Source organism: Aulostomus chinensis, chromosome 13 (assembly GCF_037954235.1).
Source record: "Aulostomus chinensis isolate RoL2024-O1b breed Wild chromosome 13, RoL_Achi_v1.0, whole genome shotgun sequence".
Classification (NCBI taxonomy): Eukaryota; Metazoa; Chordata; class Actinopteri; order Syngnathiformes; family Aulostomidae; genus Aulostomus; species Aulostomus chinensis.
In genome coordinates this window covers 22,281,765-22,296,966 of record NC_141332.1, presented here as the reverse complement: position 1 = coordinate 22,296,966, position 15,202 = coordinate 22,281,765, and the positions used below count along the sequence as shown (strand labels likewise).

The following is a 15,202-nucleotide window of genomic DNA, read 5'->3' as shown; positions in this document are numbered from 1 at the left end:
TATATATATTTATATAGATATATATATATATATACACTGTATATATAGATGTATATATATAGATGTGTATATATACACTGTATATATATGTATATATACACTGTATATATATGTATATACACTGTATATATATACACTGTATATATATACACTGTATATATATGTATATATATACACTGTATATATACACTGTATATATGTATATATATACACTGTATATATATACACTGTATATATATACACTGTATATATGTATATATATACACTGTATATATATGTATATATATATACACTGTATATATATGTGTATATATATACACTGTATATATATGTATCTATATATATACAGTGTATCTATATATATATATATATATATATATAAATACAGTGTATCTATATATATACAGTGTATATATATATTTATATGCAGTGTATATATATATATATATATATGCAGTGTGTATATATATATATTTATATGCAGTGTATATATATATATATATTTATATGCAGTGTATATATATATTTATATGCAGTGTGTATATATATTTATATACAGTGTGTATATATATATATACACACACATATATATATACATATATATACATATATACACATATATATATGTGTGTGTGTGTGTGTATACATTTTTTGATTAAAAATAAGGCTTCAACAGGAGGTTAAACAATGTGTTTTTATAAAAACCAGGACTTTCAGTGACTGAACAAGTAGGTAAAGTGAAGCATTGCTGGAAGATTAAGTGATCTGTGTTTCTCATAGTTGAGAAAGACAAGTGGCTACCACAGTGCTGAAGGCACAATTATTCTTCATTTATGCAAAAGAGCTTTGGAATATAATAAATCCTCTAATTGACTAATAAACTCTAATTATAAACTCTACAATGACTCGCTTTGATTGTCTGGTAAGGGAGAAGTGATGACACAAAGTCAACCCAGTGGTGTTCAAAATCTATTTTTATTTGTTTGAAAGGGACCATGTACAATAAAAACAAAACTGTTGCCACTTCATACATTGGACCAGATTTGGCTTAAGCTCCTTCTCATCTGCAGTCCCCTGGCACGTTACAGTCAATACACTGAGATACAATAATGGTGCATTTACACAGATACACAAAATGACACAATATATAATAATGGTACATTTACACAGATACACAAAATGACACAATATATAATAATGGTACATTTACACAGATACACAAAATGACACAATATACTATAAACAATGAATCCTATGTACACACTGTTACTTATCATGGAGTCAGGAAGGCCATTAGTTCTCACCTCTGGCTAACTGTCATAAGTCAGACAGGAGAATATTGGTGTAATGGTAGTCTGCAAAATGCTCAAGGAGGTTTTCAACTGATGGTATGATCATGGTATTTGTTGGTGCTCCATCACACATCCGTCATTGTTTCTGTCAACGGTAAACTGATACAACTGTAAATGTGCTGCTAACAGTGCACTAGCCAATCAAATCAACGTAAGACAGTAGCTCCGTATTTCTCAGGCTGGCGACAGACTTCCTGTAATACATCTTGTTGCAGAGTAGTTCAACATCCTGCAGGGCTGTTACAACTGTTCTAAATTTAGTTTTAAATCATTCTTGAGATGACAGGATTATTACTTTTATGTATGAGTCAGCTCGCAGGTTTAAAGTCAAACACGGACAGGAGGGCAGTGCAACATTCCATCACAGTGCTGTAATGTATTTGTCTCACACAGTCTTTTAGGACAATATTTGTTGGATGTGTCACCCAGTGAGCCAAAACAATTGTGACCCCTGACAGAGCAGTAATCTCCACAGAGTCTGATGGTCACTTAGGCTCTAGCATGAAGTCATTAGACTTTGGTGGTTAACTGGTAAAAGCCTAAGTCAATGTAACTGCACATAGCGCCTTCTAGTGTTTTTAATGCAATATCTGAGATATGCCTTCAAGGAAATCCTTCAAACTTGGCACAAAAGTTCTCTTGGAGTTCTCTTAAGGGATAAACTGATCAGATTTAGATGTTCTACGGTCCCTGTCACGGTGCTATGACTCTAGAAGTCACATGCCAACTTTCAGAACATTTCACTCAAAAGTGTGATTTAATGTTTTTGTAATGTTACTTCACCATAGGTCCAAAGTCAGGTTCAATTTGACATCATGATCAGCTGATGTTTTATTGAATTCCTTTGATGTCTGGATTGTAAAGCTGGACAAACATGGACGTCAACTGCAACTGGATTAGTCCGCAGAGGCATGCTGTTCTCAATTGTGATGGATACAATGGGCCAAATTTAGAATCTGAAAAAAGATCGAAAAAAGAAAGGGAAACCATGTCTTGCAAAAAGGGTACTCATTCTGTCTGAGGCCAGAAAGACAGGTGCTCACCACCCAGGCTCCATCTGTCCATCCTGAAAAGCCCCGACGGGAACTGTGGTGTGAGCAGTTGTGATTGTGCAACTTGTCATTGGATTCCAGCTATGACAATGCAGAAGTGTCTCAGTCACATGATGTGTGATTGATGGGATGGATTGTTATCTGTCTGCATCTCTCCTGTTTTTCATTCCGTGCTTGTTTAGATCAGTACCGTGAAGTTGTGTGTTGTGTCAGGTTTATAGGGAAAATGTGTGCTGAACTCCTCTCAGTGGACATCTGCAGAAATACCAGGTAGTCGTTCTCTCCCTGATTGTTTTATGGAGATTTTGTCTCTGTCTATGTTTGCTCAGGGATGTTTCTTTCCTCTTTTATTGTGACGTTTCAAGTAAACAGCCTCATTTGGACTCAACAGACCGAATGTCTGCTTTTTTCCCTCTTTGTTGTTCTTATGTAACTGTTAGAAATGCAATTAAGTTTGATCCTTTTTAAAGTCTGTATCCCCACCGGGAGCCCTCAGCTTTGATTGATTTTGACTTCTGAAGAGGATTCCTACTGTCTGACCTTTCTCTCTGTCACTTCTTACTTCTCTGATGCTGGTTGACCGTGACAGTTGGGCCTCTGATGATAGGCTAAGCAGAGTTCAACTGCTTTGATCGCATTTTTTAATGGAGGGCTATTTTGTGGACTTCATGACATGAAGTTAGTGGAAAATTAGTGATTTATGTATAACCTCATGAATATTTAATCATCTTTTCGGTAATGCACTTTGTTTTGAAGGAAGTGGGTGTAGGTATGGGTATGATCAGGGATGAATTTGGGAATTATGATTAATTCTTGAACTATTTTTTTATCATATGTGATTAATATAATTCTGAAATATTTATCATACCTCTTTCAGGTGTTCTCTGCACTGTATCTAGTGTTGTTGCTAGCACACTTCACAAGGACAAACGGCTATGGCCGGTTTTGAACCTGTGACCTTTCCTTTGAAGGACGTTTCCATTCAGTGCTGCCTCCCTGCCCCCCCGTTCCAAAGACTCTTTGTGCTGTGATTGAAATCTCAGTATAAATAAAGGAAAAATGACTGAGAAAGAATTGAAATTGTCGACACCATACATTGTTCCGTTTCCTAAAACACTCTCCCTTAAATCTGAAGTTCACATTAAAATATAAACTTATTCTTCAGTCTCTAAGAGGGTGGAGCAATATACTGAACTTTATTTTAGGCTGGAATTTTGGCACCCAGTGGATATAAAAACACAAAAATAAAGAGATAAAAGAATATTGTGTTGCATTCATTTCGCTTTTATGTTCCCACTGTGTCAACACCCTGGCAACTTTGGACCTGTTCAGACCTGGTTCTACCATACATCCTGAGTAACTGGATCCCACCGGGAAAGCTTTCGAGTTTGCGCGTTTACTCCTGAGTGACCACTTTTGATCAAATCTCAGGTCCCAAATAGACACCTTCGTTATTTCTGTTTGCAAAGACAGAACCTGTTAATTTTGACAACCGACACTTCCAGATGTGTTATGAATGATCCGATCCCAGTGTGTCTTGTACTCGGATCTTTCTCCTCGTGAATGGATCACCCACGAATCACCCAGGACATATTACAGTACTACCAGGTCTGAGCAGGGCTAGGAGCTATGGCGTATGTTCTCTGTATGTTTCACTTTACTTCCCCCTTACCCCCTTACTCTCTTTCTCATTTTCTTTTTAGTACCCCCCCCACACACACACACACACACACACAAACACACTTTCTCTGTTTCCTTTCATTGTCTGTCATTGTTGAACAGGGGTTTTTTATGAACGATATCTGGGATTAAGACACAAAGGCTGACGGATAGAAAGACTGACAGTGCCCTTCTAGACTGTTCCATTACCTTCTAAGTCCTCACTACAGAGGCCTTTTCGGGTCAGTTTTCATGGTAGACAGGGATGTGGTTTGAGAACATTGAGTTCCTTTAATCCCTCTTGCCTGCCCGTCATTGTCCTCTTCTGTCTGGTAAAGCTGAAATGTGCTGAAGCTGGCCGTAACTGGACCCTTCCTCGTTAATTCCGAGGTGTATACATTGAGTAAATGTTTGTCAAACGGTTACATCAGTGGAAGAAGTTTTACAGTAGTAGGAAAGGTACAGGTGATTTAGATGGGTCACAGTATTATAAAATGTAGGTTTGTAGGTGTGCTCCCTCTATCCTGTGTTTCCTGTAGACCGCTGGTGACTGACTTGGTTTGTGGTTCGCTCTGGCATGGTACTATGAGTAATCAATCACTGTTGTTAGTAATTCTGGTCAACTAGTTTGTTTGTTTTTTGCATCAAACTGAACATTATGACCTTAGTTCTCTCAAAGTTGGATTCAAGACTGGCGAAATGGAATTACCTTTTCTCTTTATTCCCGTTCAATTTAAAAAAAAAAAACCCTACCTGCTAAGATCATCACAATAATTAAATTCTGCCTGTGTGTAATATAAAATTCTAGGAGCCATGGCTCCTTTTTTGTTTTCAGTTACAAGGATCCTGGCCCAGTTCTGCAATTTCAGCTCCATTAGTGGGATTTTCTCTAGCTTTTAAAGAGGCTTAGACACTAGTAATGCCAGTTCAGTTGGTTTTGGAAAGCGAGCACTGAAGAAAGCCTGTAGGACTCAGCAATATTCATAAACAAGAATAGACTTCTTAATAGCCTTAATATCCCCATTTAACAACTTAAAGGAGGAAAGAAAAAGGGTTACGGGTTCTTTTACTCTCACTAAAGCAAATCTTCAAATGAGGTACCAGTTATTTGACAAAGATTATACTGACAATTTTGGATTCCATTTCATTTCATTTTTATTCCAGTATAGAATTTAAAATTTCACATTGGATTTTATTGCATTTCAAGTTGAGGCGAATGAAAGTTCAATGATTTTTTTTTCTTCGTAGCTAAATTAGCTGAAATTGCCCTTTTCCTGTATCCGAGTTCAAAACATGGAAAATGATTTTATTTCCTCATGTTCGTTGCCTTGGTCCTTTTAGCTGTTGTAGTTGCCTGATGTTGGCTGATGAAACAAAGTTTGAGGAGCTTGTAGAAATGCTAGGATGCAGTAAAGTGGTGATCTTTCTCTTTGTTGCAGAGATGGGTGTTTCTGAGAGGTTAGAAAGAAACCTAGAAAATAGAAGGAAGCAAACCATTTATCATTTGAAAGCTTTAACTTGGTTTTTCTGAGACACCAGCAGCAGATTACAAAAGACAGATAGAGGAAGTCAAGGAACTGATGTTCTTCTCAATATCTCCTTCCACGGTAATCATATTTCTACTTGTGTCTTCTCCACTGCTCTTTTTGACGTAGAGGTGATGCAGACTGCCTAAATAGGTCAGATGGCTTATGTAACCTGCGATGTAAGGATGAATGAAAGAAAAGATGTGAGACGAGGGTAAAAGAATAAAGAAGGAAGACAGAGGAGTGATGGAATAGCGCAGAGGGAGTTGTTCTCACAGCACAAAGCCCATCCAGACCTGATCAGGTTTTCAGCTCACTACACAATTTCTCTGTTTAAGATGGTTAACATTTCTTGAAATATTTCTTAAATCTTGATCAAATTGATTTTGATGTACATATCTTTTGTGATCTAAACAGTAAGTGATGCAAACAAGTTCAAAAGCTCAAACTACTTTAATATTCTAGATTTGTAAATCCTTTTTTCAGACAAATGACCTCCCCCTTCTTCCTCACCCCCTCTCATTTTCTCCAGCTCCATCTCTTATATTTTTTATTGCCTCTCTGGCTCCATAACACTCTTAAAAATAGAACTGTGTTGTTAATATTTTACCACCTGGCTAAATTCTTATACAGACCATCTAAGTTTCTAACAGCAGGGATGGGCTCAAAGGATAGCGTCTATCTTCATGCACACTTGAACATACACACCAAAAACACACATTCACCCTTTCATCTTGCCGATTTAATGTTACACCCATGTTGATTTAGGTACACACACTAGATAGTAAAACTCAAGACACAAGATTGTGTGCTTCATCTATAGAATATATCTACAATTTTCCATTCCTTTGGCATGCAGCCATCTCGGATGATTGATTTTGAGAAATCTGAAATCCCTCTGACATGCATTTTTCTTGCCATTTTGTTCTTCAGGGTTTGTTTTACTGTTCAATATAAAAAGAAATCTGTCATCTGATTTGATAATAATCAGAAGCATTTCTGCTAATTCTGTGGCTAGAAACAAAATCTTTTCCTGGTTTCTGTTTTATAACCTAACACTCTTTATATGTTCCTTTTCCTTCTTTCTCTCCTCTTCTAGTGTAGCTAGAAGGGAATCCTGCAAGAGGGATTAGCGGTCTGTCAATGAGGAACTACCGGCTCATCTTCTGCCACAACCTGAAGCAGCCATAGATGGTTCAGTGGTTCACTGGTCGGGAGAGGAGAGGATAGGATACACTTTCACTGCTACACGGTGAGTACAAACTCTCTCACACACACTCAGCCACAGATTTCTGTATCAAAGGATGATTATATCTGACACCTGCACACACACTCTCACACCTTGGGTTAACACATAAACATGAACTGTTTTACTGCAGTGAAATATCATGCACACACTTGTGTGTTAAGTCATCTGCCAGAAGTGCTGGGCTGAGTCATGCAGATGAATACTTTTACGCTCCGATATTCACTTTTCATGACTTAACTAATCAGGATTTGTGTGTTTTCTTTCATTGACCAAAATGAAAAGAAAATAACAAACAGTGAATTGCACCGCATCAGCCCCATTACAAGAAGAAAAGAAAAGTCTCTTTCCTTTGCAATAACAGCATTATGCAGCTTCCAGACTAAAGACGCACATTCCTCACTTTGTGTTTGAAAGCACATAGTTCCTTAGAACAAACAAAATCGCTGCAGATAATCCTGGAGTCTTACTTCAGAGCTTTTAAAACTTTGGCTAAAATCTGCTCAGAATCTGCCAGTTAATGATCTTTGGCACTCGATAGTTAGCCACCAACTTTAAAGGGATTTAACATAATCAGGTAGTACCTAGAGAGAGGCTCCCTGCTCCACTGGCCTGTCTAAATGGTAGAAATATCACGCACAACAGGCCGACAATAAATACAACAACAAACTGGTTTAAAAGTGGTTGTCAGTTAAGCAGAGGAGCAAGCAGTTGACCAGTACAAGAAAGGCTTTACAAAAGTATCTTGTCTGACTGGCGACTGCTTTGTATGCTTGTGACAGGGGAGGAATGATGATGCTTCCAAAGAGAGAATGAGTGAAGAGGTATGTGCCGGTTTTAGAGCAATAGCTGCACCTGGAACTTTTTGAAATGTCACAGTTCTCTCTTGAAGCTTACTAAGAGAACTAACTTGTGATTAGTTGGTTTGTACTTGTGTCATGACTGGTGGTTGGTGTTATTCGTATTTTGTGATCCAGTCGACGATACCTACCTCTTTAAAATTCCAGTGTCATCAGAGAAGTCGACTTGATCTGAACAAAAGAAAAAAACAACTAACAAAATCAACATTAATTTTGCTGGTGAACATTTGGCATGTTCCTCTTCCAGTAGAATATTTGTACTGAATGTTCTACTGTTTTCATTCACATAACTCAACATCATGAAAGTCATACTTTGAACAGAAAATACTCTCGCCAACTCTTCTTGGCTTTGCATTGATTTCCATTGCATTGTCAGCTGGGGATTTCACGTAGGATGCAAATACACAAGATGTTTTAAGCAACTAAGACTTATTGTTACAGGAAGAAAGCCTGATATGCTAATTTAGCAGCTTTTCGAGGTGATTTCAATGGCATGACAACCCAAATTCATATAAGTGGGACAGACAGAATATTTGGAACACTTCTCAGTGCAATCAAGTTCCGATAAAAATTGCAGACACCAAAAGTATTATTTAAAATGAGTCAACATATCTCTCTGAAACAGACTTAAGGAAGCTGAGCATTGTAATCCTCATGAAGGGAAGACAAACTGCCAGGCTGTTGTATAATACTGCATGTAAACGAGTCACTCCTATTTGTTTGTGGGTGGTGCCCTCATTTTGTTTGTGATGAGAATTCCATTGGATTCAATGCAGCGATTTAAACTTACAATAACTGCTTATTACATCCACAAGAAAGCAACGAGAATATTTTTTTTTTGCTCGAGTTTGAAAGTGGTTCATGATAAAGTGAACTAGAATATTACTAACTAGCAGTATGTGAGCAAGTTTTTGTTTTTTTTACTTGTAATGATTACTCCGAACCAATTTCTGCCTGACCTGCTTTCTGGCTGAACTTTCACTTCGGTCTCTTGGAGGTCATGTGTTAGAAACTGAGCTACAAGCTGTAATTAGGCAAACACCATTCACTTGTGTTTCCCTCACACCTGTATCTCACTCGCTGCTGTGTCATTTAATGTCAGACAATCTTAAGTCCCTCCATCTTATCTTTTCTCTTTATTTTATTTCTGCAGACGTGAGGTCTTGGCGGGTTTGTGGTGAGGAGGAGGTGGAGGCCATGAGGAAGAGCGTGTCTCCGTTGCCAGGCAACGAGGGTGGGGGCTCAGCTGGCACCACACGGGTTTTTGGGGTCCCTTTGGAGGAGGTGACACGCACCCACACTATCAGTGGCCATGAGGTTCCTGCTCTGGTGAAACACATCGTTGACTACATTGAGGAACATGGTAAGTGAGACACGCAGCACATAAAAGTAGACCTGCATTCACCTTCTAGTGGGTGTCCAGGGTCGCAGCTGATGAGTAGTTTTTTCACGTCAATCTAATACATAATATGTTAATTTAATTCTTTGTAATCTTTGTAAATCTTTCAAATATTGGATTAATCAAACCGCTATTTTATTGATTAAAGTTAACATAACATTCCTCAATAAACTGCAGTAAAATATCTCATAAAAGTATTATATTCTTTCTATTTATACAATCATCTTCCCTTTAAAACCAACCAGAAACAAGAAATACTGCAATGCACTGCAAGGCCTTTTTTTGAAGGAGAAATTTCCCAGTCTTAACAAGTAATCTTGATTTTTACAGTTGGGTATAAAAGCTATTTCAAGTTCAAAATTGTCAAGTGAACAGCAGCAGCTTGCAACCTTAATTTTGCATTGCCACAATACAATGCACAACAATCTATTCTCAATAACACGAGAAACGACCATAAACATGATCTTTGGCCATATTGACTTTAACCACCAACACTACAGCTTTGATATCTGTTGGACGTATATAGTCTCCGTTTTAAAAACGTCAAGTGAAGGTCAGTATTTTCCCATTGTTCTGCCTTCCTTGCTTCCTCTCTCTTGTGAGATAGTAAACAAACCCAAGAGACTATTCTCTGGTTGCAACACTCCACTTTTAGGGCTGCAATTTCTAACAAAAAAAGAGTAGAAATGTCATATCTTGATGCTGTCAGCGGAAAACTCAGCATAAAACAATGACTGTCAACACCACTGCATTAGCAACGCTGTCTGTGAGAGCAGCACATGCATGTATCTGCAGCATGTCAGCGAGGTAGCTGTCACACACAGCAGGGCTGGAAGTGTGGCCAGGTGTCAGTCATGGCTGACAAAAACCAAGGCTGACATCGGACTGCAGCTCCTTGCCATCAAAGACATTTGTATTCTATGCTGCTTTCTGCTACGTTTAAGAGAATCTGGTCATATTTTCACCAAGTGATGATAACTCATTTCACCACCTGCTTCCTTTTCACTATTAATTGCAATGTTACAAATACTTGTTCATTTTTATTTTTTCTGTTGCCCAGCCCTATTAAACATAGAATGCAACACAGTCATTATGTGTTTTGTAGTTGCAGCCTGGCAGTTTATACACACAGCAACAACTGATAGAGGACTTCTCTCCACCATATGCTGAATGAAACACCACCAGGCTCAGGTGGCTTATTTGTTCACAAAATGCATAGATGAAGCACCTGTTTTCACAAAAATCTTCCATCTTCTTTTTTAACCTGGTGAAAATAGATAACATAGCGGTTAATTTCAGCATGCAAAATACCAGGAAACCATACTTTCTAGCCTGCTAATATTAGCACTTTTGAATATTATAGCTTATTTGTCATCTGTGTTTGCTTTGATAGCTTTTGAACTCTACTACTAGTTTCCACTTCAAACACTTATAAATATTTGAAGAAAGAAACTGTTCACTCCACTTCACTCCAATAAAAGTGCCGTTTATTGTTATACTGTTTCATAATGTATTTTCAGTAGAGTAGTCTAGGACTTAGTACCAAAACAGAGGCTTTAAATTCAGAAATGACATCTCTCAAGAGTTCGTATAAATCCACCAACTGCACTGAACTCTAGACATTTATATTTGGAATCCCACTTTCTTGGACTCGTTCGTCACTTTGATGTAGAGATTTGAGTTCTCAGTTCAATCTGATTGCATTTTGTAACACTCCTCCAAACACAGCCTGTGGCTGACAACCTGCTGAGACTGCTCACACAATTTAATGAAGCAAAAATATGTAGTTAGAGGAGATCTAGTTTTTGTGATAAGATGAACTCTGATGGTGCTAGCAGACAGTTCCATTGCCCACTTCCTCATTCATTACATAAGAGTCTGGTTCAATGCAGCTTAACCGAGGAGAGAGGAGCAGACTGACGTGCAGGACCTGGGCCTTTTCCATAAACCCCCTTGAACATTTTAACTCTTGTCTGATAGCAGAATTGGTTTCACATCAAGGGGCGGCGGTTAATCAACCATCTGCATATTTGCGGTGAACCCCGCCTCTCACCCAATGTCAGCTGGGATGCCCCCCCCCCCCCATGACCCTTAACAGATAAGCAGTATGGAAAATGGATGGATGGTTTCACATCATCACATAATATTTTTGGTTTTTCAAAGTAATTGTTCACAGAGTTCATCTTCAGTTGTTTCCATTTGATGGATTCACAGAATACCATCAAAAAGGCTCTGTAGTGTTAAAAATTGCAGTAACAGATTAAACTAACTAATGACTCAATCTTCTATATATTGAGGTGCCCTCAGCATGTTGTGTGGAATCTGGATTGATGGATTTTCTTGTTTCCCCAAATCCCATTATCACTGGTGTGTGTGAAATTAGTTCTTCTATTAGATATAATTGCACAATATGTACACAGTGTTCACTTGTAGAATTGATTTACTTTGTCTGATAGCAGAAGGAATTGACTTGCCCTAAAACTCATTCTAGTCGTGAACCAACCAATCAGTTCATCCAGTACTGCAAATTGTGCAATGGTGCACCTCTCAGGTAAAGCAGTAGAAAAGGCTTCCCAGTTTTGTATTTTGCACTCACAAAATAGATTTTCTTGTAAAACCTGTCTAGTCGGTGAAGACTTTTTTTCTCAGCTGTTGGAATGAAGCTTCCCCTCAATTGCCCAGTGAAGCAGGTTGGCCATTCGTGTGACCCGGGGGCTGCTTGACCATATGAGGTTATGTAATAAGTCTTTAATCCTCCTGGACCTCTAGTGCATTAATTAGGTTGGTGCTGCCAGTCCAGAAGTTATTCAGCCAGTGTAAAGGACTTAATCTCTCATTTAATTTGTGTATGATGCCTGAGGTATCAGCAGCAGCAGGGTTTACTAAAGATGTGGAAACAAGGTCATTTGAAGTTTCAAAGAGATTAGAAAGAAAAAAGAACTTGAAGGTTTGTTGCTCATCCATTCCTGAACTAGCAACTGCACCAACACGTGACAGCACTAAACAATATGACACTTCAGGACGCACTGCTTGCCAACAAATTTTCTAACTTCATGAATGCGAACAAACATGTCACATGCAACAACTGAGAGATGAGACGTACAGTTCACGCAAAGTTCAAATTAGTTCAGCCCACATTATGAGAAATAAGATACATTCAAAGATATAAAGAGTAGCACTGTTACCAGTAAATACTGTATATTTTTTGTTTGTTTTCCAGAAAACTAAACAGGTCTCCTTTACCTATGATTCAAGCTATGGCTGGTAATAGGATTTACAATTATCCATTTGAAAAAGTTAGAGTAATAGAATTATTTGACTCTGCACATAAAATTTTTATTGAATCAACCAGTGGTTAATGTACGTACCAGGCAGGCATTAGCAGTTGCAGCTTTGGCTTTTGTCGAGACAGTCACATCAGATCAGATTCATGTGACAGTTCATTACATAACACAAACATGACATCATATGAGATAAACAACAGAAAAATCTGACACTTTGAAAAACTTTGTTATAAAACTGGCCGGAGTAATGACAGGAATTCGCTGATGCTATCGCTCTTTTAGTCACGAGAATTCAGTGATGAAAAGGGAGTCTGGTCATGCCTCTTTATTTCATAGGCCTAAGGTAAGAGTCCACATACTCAAAAGCACATATGCATGGTCGTAGATGCTTGTGTGTTGGGCTGTGCAGCTCATTTATTTTTATTTTCAAGTGCAGCACATATGAAAGCAAGATAATCAATTTAAAATGGCAACATTTTATGTCTCAGTTTTGCTCTTGCTTTATGAACCCAACAAACCCCATTCCTTTTCCTGGAAAACGACTAACTACAGGAGTGTGTGTGTGTGTGTGTGTGTGTGTGTGTGTGTGTGTGTGTGTGTGTGTGTGTGTGTGTGTGTGTGTGTGTGTGTGTGTGTGTATATATACACACTTGCAGAATAAACTTAGGAATGCAGAAAACAAATGAATCTTCAAAACTTTTGGCCAGTGTAAATCTAAGTCGCAGATACAACATCCAGGAGCCTCAGCAAATATGCAGATGGTTGATTAACATACTGGAGCTGTGGAGAATTTGTCTTCTCAGATGTGATTATTTGGTTTGGTCCAAATAACAAAAGGCTGCACAATTGAGTGAAAAAAAATGTTAAAAATGAAAATACAATACCAGTTTGATTCATTGGTGTCTGTCCAGCAGAGAAGCCTGCACAATAATGCTCCCCAACTGCAACAAGAGTGTGTCTAGCTTTGTTTCTAATACAGAAAATATAAATGTATGATTGATGTTGCCAGTGTTCAGCTATTGATTATTTATGTACGTTTGATCAGGACATCTGGACTTGGAGGGGCTCTTCCTGGTGAACGGCAACGCAGAGCGCGTGGACTGGCTGCGCCAGCGCTACGACAGTGGTGAGGAGGTGGAGCTAGAGAAGGAGGCAGATCTGGCATCAGCGGTCAGTTTGCTCCGACTCTTCCTGCAGGAGCTCCCTGAGCCGGTTATCCCAACAGCGATTCAGGGACACATACTACAGCTACACCAAGGTTTGTGATGCCTCCTGTGATGCTGTTCTATAGTTTTCCTGCTCACCCACTCACTTTATCTTTTCACCCATTCTGTAGTCAGTAGCTATTTCTCTCCACTGTTATATTTTTTTCTCATTGCAGAAAATTTAGCCTTTTTGGTAATTTTCCTCATCCTCCTGTAAACCAGTGTTGAGCTTGGCCATCTTGCAAAGACATTCACAATATGCAGTATCTCAGGATTTTCCTTCAAATTGTGTTGATATTTGTGTTGATATTGTGACTGCCATAGAGAATTTAGTTGTGTAACCAGTGAACACAGAATGGTCAGATTCAAAGGTTGATTGGTGGTTACCTGTGTGGCACACATTTCTTTCCTTCACCCTCTATCCTTCATGGTGCCTCTTAGCTTTGTTACCCCCCCCCCCGATCCATTTTCCACTTGTGATTTTAAGGCATATTCAGTTCTTCACATGAAGTTTGAGAAAGAGTAAAACAAATGTTACCTTGTTTACTGCTTGACTTGATGTGGTATAAAAATAGCCCTCATATGTAACACAGATATACCCACAAACAGTTTCAAATGACAAAACCCTATGAACACATTATGCACCAGATTCAAAAGTGAGAACAAATCCAGTTGACAAGTTAAGAGCTGGATTAATTCTCATTTTAATGCAGTAATACTGTATTAACGGACATTTGTAGTTATTTCCACAAATATTCTATCGCCATTTGTCCCTATTCTCTTTGTCATCTTTCGAGTCCATTATTGTTCCAGATAATCTAGTCTAATCCCCATGTCACGATGGTGCTTGTTCCAGATGACAGCAGTCGAGAGTTTTCAGCGTCTCTGCGTGTCATTAATGTTTTTCTCGTTCTATAATGGCTTTAAAAGAATTATCTTTCCTCTGTATTTTCCTGCTTAATACCGTGTCCTGCATCACCTCATGATAACTTCCCGACGGTTGAACATGACGATCGCGCCTATGCCTGCATAATTTCTCTGGACACAATTTTTATAGAGAATTGTGAAGGACCAAGAAAGACTTTGTAACCCATCAATATTTCACTCTATTTGAGGTCCCACTTCATTACTAAAAATGAGCTTTGTAGAAACATGTTCAAGTGTGCGAGCACTAATTGTGATGGATAGTTAATCATCCTAAACCAACACCCATGTAATAACAGTTTCCCAAGAGTCATTCCAATGATTAAGACGTGTTGTATCAAGACTGCGCGCCTGATCATAACCTGTTTTATGTCCTGTAACATCCCCAGAATACAGCAGCGAGGAGGAGCTGTGTAGAAACTTGAAATACCTGCTGCAGCAGCTTCCATTGTTGAACTACGGCCTGCTGCGTTTCCTGTGCCGCTTTCTTGCCAGCGTGGCATCACTCCAGCAAGAGAGCTGGAATATCGGGACGTTAGCTGCCGTCTTTGGACCAGACATCTTCCAGTAAGATGCCTGTTCAGGGCTGTCTAATTACTGTGCTTATCTCAGTCACTGATGTGTGCTTAAGGAAGCTCTTGTTTGTTTTTCCACTGAACAAGTGTTTCGTGCAGTTTATTTCCCCATCTATTTGA

The 15,202-nt window shown here is 38.6% G+C and overlaps 1 protein-coding gene across 3 annotated transcripts in view; it reads left to right on the top strand.

Moving 5' to 3' along the window:
* Nucleotides 1-15,202, top strand: part of fam13b (family with sequence similarity 13 member B) — a 64,141-nt gene that overhangs the window by 8,094 nt on the left and 40,845 nt on the right. For all 3 annotated transcript variants that reach the window (XM_086222128.1, XM_086222129.1, XM_086222127.1), the window contains exons 2-5: nt 6,689-6,841; nt 8,849-9,058; nt 13,424-13,636; nt 14,897-15,074. In XM_086222128.1, the coding sequence (XP_086078254.1) occupies nt 8,893-9,058; nt 13,424-13,636; nt 14,897-15,074 (557 nt within the window). In that variant the 5' untranslated portion in view covers nt 6,689-6,841; nt 8,849-8,892. The remainder of the gene's footprint in view (nt 1-6,688; nt 6,842-8,848; nt 9,059-13,423; nt 13,637-14,896; nt 15,075-15,202) is intronic.